General features: G+C 43.1%; 1 protein-coding gene across 1 annotated transcript; it reads right to left on the minus strand.

Annotated features, from left to right (window-relative positions):
• Window positions 1-617: 617 nt before the first annotated feature.
• riox2 (ribosomal oxygenase 2) lies at window positions 618-6455 on the minus strand. The gene is made up of 10 exons (XM_016557727.1): window positions 6345-6455; window positions 4516-4955; window positions 4324-4443; window positions 3410-3538; window positions 3228-3331; window positions 2228-2330; window positions 1978-2146; window positions 1815-1903; window positions 952-1074; window positions 618-873 (listed from the first exon to the last, which is right to left on the minus strand). Exons 2-10 carry the CDS (start codon window positions 4951-4953, stop codon window positions 706-708), a joined length of 1443 nt encoding a protein of 480 aa, XP_016413213.1. The 5' UTR covers window positions 4954-4955; window positions 6345-6455; the 3' UTR covers window positions 618-705.
• Between the last annotated feature and the right edge of the window lie 436 nt (window positions 6456-6891).

The following is a 6891-nucleotide window of genomic DNA, read 5'->3' on the forward strand; positions in this document are numbered from 1 at the left end:
GTTAAAACAACAATTATGGTATTACTGTACATGATGCAAATCACACAACCCTACACTGAATATCATGTGTGTGTGTTCATGACGGAGCATCTCGTGTCTCTCAGGTGGATTTGGCGGAGCTTCACAGAGCCACTCAGATCTGGGACATCGATGCGCTGATATCGCACACATCAGTGACTGAAGATCACAGCCATCATTCAGATTTTAGCCACTCGCCTCCAAGCCAGTAACTGATTCGGTTTTAAACTGCACTGTGAAAGTGGAGGAACCCGAGGGACGAGGCTCTGTGTGTTTGTTTTTATCCCCAGAAGCACATTTGCACTACCAGAAACCTCACAGGCGTTCTGCAGGTGTTTCAGGTGAAGTCATGCTGGATTCTCCCTTTAATCCGCCGGGAAATAGTCACGGATACGGTTTCTGTTGGCGCAAGCGTTCAGACGGTCCGCGTTAAACTTGCAGGTCCTGCAGGAACACTAACGTAAATCAACCACAACATGTGATGTGTACAGCGATGCTCACAAGCAGCATTTCTAAAAGAACCTCAACAATAAATGGAAACTGAAATGCATTGCGTGTGTTTGTTTGAATCTGTTACACAATATTTCCCACAGGGCTTGGATATTGACTTGTTTTATTCAGCATTCAGCTAAAATCATGCACAATTCCTGACAGTTCGTAACCGTTCCTGATGAAGATAGCTGGTGTTTATGGTGTTTGGCAGACCTGCAGCAGTCCTTCGCTCCACAGCCCCAGCAGCAGGCCTGCTTTATCTTCATCCCGCAGGAGCTGCAGCTGCGCAGCCGGGACACTATCGACTCGCAGCAGCTGCTCCAGAGCGGCCAGATGAGACGAGGGGAAGCGCAGACCCTGAAACTGAAGAAGCTCAGCCTGAGAACCACACGACTGGACAATCAAGACAAGTGCGTGCTGTTAGTCTGAGATCTGACGGACCTGTGACACGACCTCCTCCTCTTCATCATCATCTTCATCATCATCAGATGTTCCCATCATATGCATTTCTCTCTTGTTCTTTAAAGAATGCAACACAAACACCACCAGCTCTGTGGCCACGTCCTGATCAGAGAGAGACGGATGCAGTAAGAACTTGCTGTGTGTGTGAGTGTGTGTGTGTGTGTGTGTGAGAGTGAGTGTGAGTGTGTGACCAGCTCTGTGGCCGGCCACGTCCCAGAGAGAGACGGATGCAGTAAGAACTTGCTGTGTGTGTGAGTGTGTGTGTGTGTGTGTGAGAGTGTGTGTGTGTGTGTATGAGTGTGTGTGTGTGTGAGAGTGAGTGTGTGAGTGTGTGAGAGTGAGTGAGTGTGAGAGTGAGTGTTGTGTGTGTGTGAAGAGAGTGAGTGTGTGTGTGAGTGAGTGTGAGTGTGTGTGTGTGTGAGTGTGTGAGAGTGAGTGTGTGTGTGAGTGAGTGAGAGACACTACTGGTTAAAAGATTACAAAATAATATTCAGCAGCACGACTGTTTTCAACATTGATAATAATCAGAAATGTTTATTGAGCAGCAAATCAGCATATTAGAATGATTTCTGAAGATCATGTGACACTGAAGACTGGAGGAATGATGCTGAAAATACAGCTGCGCATCACAGGAATAAATTACAGTTTAACAGATATTCACATAGAAAACAGCTGTTTTACATTAGAATAATATTTAATTGTTTTTACTGTGTTTTTGATCAAATAATTGCAGCCTTGGTGAGCAGAAGAGACTTCTTTCAGAAACATTAATATGTTAATTATTTCAAACTTTTGACTGGTAGTGTGTATATATTTTATGTAAAGGTGTGTGAGACTCTTACGGTGTTGTCTTGACTGGGCTCCACCGTTAGAAGAAGATGCTCTTTGAACCGGAGACACACGGTGTCCTCTAGCGACGGCGGTTTCCCAGCTGAAAGAGAATAGAGAGCTGATCATCGTCACAGACGTCAGCGGTGCGTCAAACAGCAGGCCTGAGAGACTCACCGGGTTCGAGTTCGGCCTGCTCCAGCAGATACGGTGGCAGTCTGTGGGAGATGAAGTCTCGTTTCATAGCAGTGGAGCGCAACTCATGATCGTTGCGCTCGAGAGCGTTAGCCAGACGCCGCAGGAACGCACTCATCCGCTTATTAACGTCAGAACCGAAGCTGGGAGCCTGAGGCATCGAGACGAGGAAACACACACTCGGTTAGAGCCAGAGTCAGAGTCAGAGAGCCGATGGAGGAGCTGTGCTCACCGTCAGGAGGTTACGAGGCAGACCGGATCGCATCTCACCGTCTCGCCTCATGCAGTCGAACACGCAGCCGGGAATCACGTCCAGCATGAAGTCGCCCCACGACCTGAAACACAAGAGCTCACGTCTGAACCCACATGTAGTTTTGAGTTCTCAGAAATGTACAATGTGTTGAAGGCGTACATGTTTGAGTGTAATTTGGCTGGGAATCGATCTTGATCTTGGCGTTGCGAGCGCAATGCTCTGCTGACTGAGCTTCAGGAAAACAAGTGCTTTCCCACACTACCACAGTTCAACATGTTCAAATCTTTAAAAAAAAAAAAATCATATGCTCTCATGTTTATTTATTTTGTAACACATGAGAACTAATCATGTTGGAGGCTTACTGTTTTTACCCGTTTCTGCAGGTCTTCTGAAGGTAAATTTAAGACTTTTTTTTTTTAAGACTGAAGACATAAAATGACATTAGATAAATGGTAAGTCTTGTTTTCTAAGAAATGTATCAAAATTAAGTGAGTTTATGATTAAAACAAGAACAGATTTCTGCCAAATCAACTTCATTCAAAGGGAAAACAAGGTTATTTTTCTGACTCCATTGACAGAAATTTGTTCTCGTTTTAATCATAAACTCACTTCATTTTTTTGTTCAGTTTCTCAAAGAACAAGACTTCATATCTTGTCTTGATATATTTAGATATTTGTACTGGAAAACAAGACAAAAATATAGAAGAGATTCATTTTAGTGCAGTTCATGCAACATTAAATGCCACAACTGTATGAATTTAAGACTTTCTGCTCTTGATTTAAGACCTTTTTAAGGCTTTTATTTGTAGAAGGGTGAATTAAGACTTTTTAAGATCCACAGAAACCCTGTTTCTCATAATGTGACTCATGCTGAATTATACTGAAACTAATGAAGATCATAGCAGAACACGAGGGTTAGTGGAGCGCTTTCACAGCGGTCTAGAGTCTGTGAAGCACGCGTGATCGAGCGCAGACGTACATGTTCTGGTAGGTGCTGAGTGTGAGGTGAGTGGATCGCTCCACGCCGGCCGGTGTGTCCGCCTGATGGATGGTTCCTCTGGGGAAATACAGCAGGTCTCCAGGCTAGAAGAACAGCAGCAGATTCAAGCACAAGTGTACATGCATCTGCCTCAACATCTCGTCTCGTTTTCAGTCTCAAACCTGCAGGATGAAGTCGTGTGTCGGGGGCCCGATGCGGTCCTCGGGCTCCAGGCTGTACTCGCGGGCCAGAGGGACGGTGGGCTGGTAAAGCCTCCAGTGTTTCTGTCCCTCCAGCTGAAGGATCAGCACCTGAACAGACACCAGCAAAACATGAAGGTCAGTCGTGAGGACGACACATTAATGTTCAGGCGAAACAGTGATCTGTTCAAAACAGATCAAAATAGTGATCGGTGACATTGTATGATGCTGAATATCAAAGGGTTTTTTGTGTTTGTATGAATAAAGGGTCTGGGGACCAGAGTACGGGAGCGGAGCGGAGTGATTTTGACTGGAGCGAGGAGCGGATTTTTTAAAAGTCGGAGCGTGGTTTTCACTCGCTCCACCACCGCTCCATCACGAGTACAATTCATACCAACGACTCGTGATATAACTGCATATTTAGCAAGAATTCACATGTTAAATATATTTAGCTAGCTTGATAGAGAAGGATCACTCAAATCAGAAAGAATGTGAAGCTATGATGACGGCAATGGACATGAGCGGGAAGTTATAGTTCAAGGAATTTGTTTGTTCCTTCTAGATACTGAACATTTTCAGCTGAAAGCATGATTTAAACAGGTACTACAACACTTATTCACACGCAATCGCTCTCTCAATAATGCATTCAAACAAATGTGATCTAACAGTGCTACTTCATCTGTATCCGATTTTGAATGAGCAGAAATCTGTAAGAAATGCATCGATCCGTAGGTAAAATAACTGACGAAAACGTACTGTTATTTTAATCACAAACAAAATTTGCACTGCAAAAAGCAGCAATTATACCTTTTAAAGCTGACAAGTGTTAGTGAACTAGTGTTTGTCTGACAGGACTAGCGTTAGTGAACTAGTGTTAGTTAGCATTGATCACAGACCTCCACATCGTCGTAGTGCGGCGGGAGGCCCTGCGAGGCCTCAGGAGTGATGTAGACGTTGGATCCGACCAGCGAGCCGAAGAAACTCTCCAGCCGCTCCTGAATGCGCCACAGCTCATCCTGCGAACAGATGAAGCACAGGTCAGCTCCCTGTCAAACACCGCGGGTCAGTCTCCTCTCCGCCAGTCTGACCTTAAACCTCTGCGGCTGGTGCAGCTGAATGGTGGCTCTCCTCTCCTCCAAGTCCTTCTTCAGCTGGCTGAACTTCACTTTCCCTGCTTTATTCAGCACTTTCTTCTTGCCGTTCACGCAGCGGCAGACGTTGAGGTCCGTGGCGTATCGCAGGCCGCGAGTGCAGAGCTGCTTCACGTCTGACAGCTGGAACAGAGAGCCGTAATAAGAGGCCAGATCCGGATCGGACCGGTGCAGGACCAGCGGCTTCTGCTCCCAGTACTGCTGGAAGAACTCGTCCAGCCCGACCGGACCGATCAGACTCTGGAAGAAATCACGGGGCGAGTCGAAGCACAGCGGAGCGGAGCCGTTCACGACCTTCATCTGCTTGACGGGCACATCATCATCCTCATCCTCCTGTCCATCACACTGCTTCACTCTCCTGCCTTTATTTGGCATCTCTGTGGAGTGAAGATGCTCTAAATATCAAGTTATTCTTCACCCCAAAATAACCTAAACCTTCTGATCACACTGGGAAAAGTGCTGTGCTTACACAGTATTTTTATCTTGATATACAAGACAAACACACTGAGGAAGATATTTATTTAGCCTTGCATGAAACATTTAATACCATGACTTTTTGAATTTAAGAACTTTTTAAGGCTTTAATATGTGGAAGGAAGAGTTAAGACTTAAAACGGCAGAAACCCTAATTAATAAACAAAAGTAGGCCCATCACACCAGATCATTGGAGCATATCTTCAATATATGGGACCCTGGAGCACAAAACCAGTCATAAGGGTAAATTTCTTGAAATTGAGATTAATGCATCATCTGAAAGCTGAATAAATAAGCTTTGATCACATCAATCAATGGTGATGTATGGTTTGTTAGGATAGGACAATATTTGAAAATCTGGAATCTGAGGGAGCAAAAAAATCTAAATAATCAGAACATCATCTTTAAAGTTGTTCAAATGAAGTTCTTAGCAATGCATATTACTAATCAAACATTAAGTTTTAATATATTTACGGTAGGAGATTTACAAAATATCTTCATGGAACATGATCTTTACTTAATATCCTAATGATTTTTGGCATAAAAGAAAAATGCATAAAAGAGAAATGTATAATTTTGACCCATACAATGTATTGTTGGCTATTGCTACAAATATACCCCAGCGACTTAACACTGCTTTTCTGCTCCAGGGTCAGGTATGAGGTATTGTAAACATTTACTTCAAGTCTGATTTTTGGCCACCTCTGCTTTTAACTATTCTGCATACTCTGTATTCTTTGAATTTATGACTTTGAGATACAGAAAGATGAAATAAATCAACTAAATGAGCTTGACTAAGCATGTAATTATGGGGGGGGAACGCAAACACGTGACAGTACGAGTGGTAGAGGAGGAGAAAAGTGCAAAACTTAAAAGTACATTTGTAATTTTAAAACGCATCGTCAGTCAAACTAAATTACAACATGCAATTGATGATTTGACATTTTATCATCACTACAATCTCGAGGCAGATTTGCCCATACAAAATGGAATACAATATTAAACTGGAAATAATTGTTTTTACAAAGCATTTCCTTACCGATCGAAAATAATGTTAAGTTTAGATTTTTTAAATTTCGTTTTTAAAACAGACTTTGAGTAACAGACGTGTTTAATATTCACACTCTGCTGGAGAGAATTTCTCAACAAATAAAAGCAAAGACAACTATGTTAGCTTATATACATTAAAAAAACTAAAGATTCCAGGTATGTTCGCCATTATAAACTATATACGAGCAAATAACTGCCTCGTTTAACACAGTCGCGATTCTGCTGAACATGCAGCGACTTACCGACGAGCGTCACAAACCCACGTGCGGGACTCCTGTGTCACATCGAAAGCGCTCCGGGTGAAAACCTTTAAAAAGCGTTCCGGGACTACTGACTCCAGGAGATTACAGACGAGCATCGGGAGTTACTGTAGTTTTTCTCGATTGCTTAGACACAATTCACCATTTTCTCAAAAGTATAAACACAATCTCACAACTACACACCAACTTGTACATACCTCAATCTGTCATGTCCAAATCAAAAACATATTCCCTTCTGTCATAATCAAACTTTAACCTCAGAGGACACACACACACACACTCTCTCTCTCTCTCTCTCTCACACACACACACACACACACACACTGTAGCAAAAACCTCTTATTGGGAATCAGGTTACAGCTCAGAGTCTCTTACAGTAAACAGCATAAATACAGGTGCGCAGATAATGTAAAATACAAAAACAAGCGCGAGGAAAAATTCATTTTCATCACACTACTGTGAAGAGACCTGAAATCCAGCAGGAAAGCTCAACACCAATGAACTGAATATGAAATGCAACACTACGGTA

This window comes from Sinocyclocheilus rhinocerous, unplaced genomic scaffold, assembly GCF_001515625.1.
Source record: "Sinocyclocheilus rhinocerous isolate Xijiao unplaced genomic scaffold, SAMN03320098_v1.1 scaffold2753, whole genome shotgun sequence".
In the NCBI taxonomy this organism is placed as follows: Eukaryota; Metazoa; Chordata; class Actinopteri; order Cypriniformes; family Cyprinidae; genus Sinocyclocheilus; species Sinocyclocheilus rhinocerous.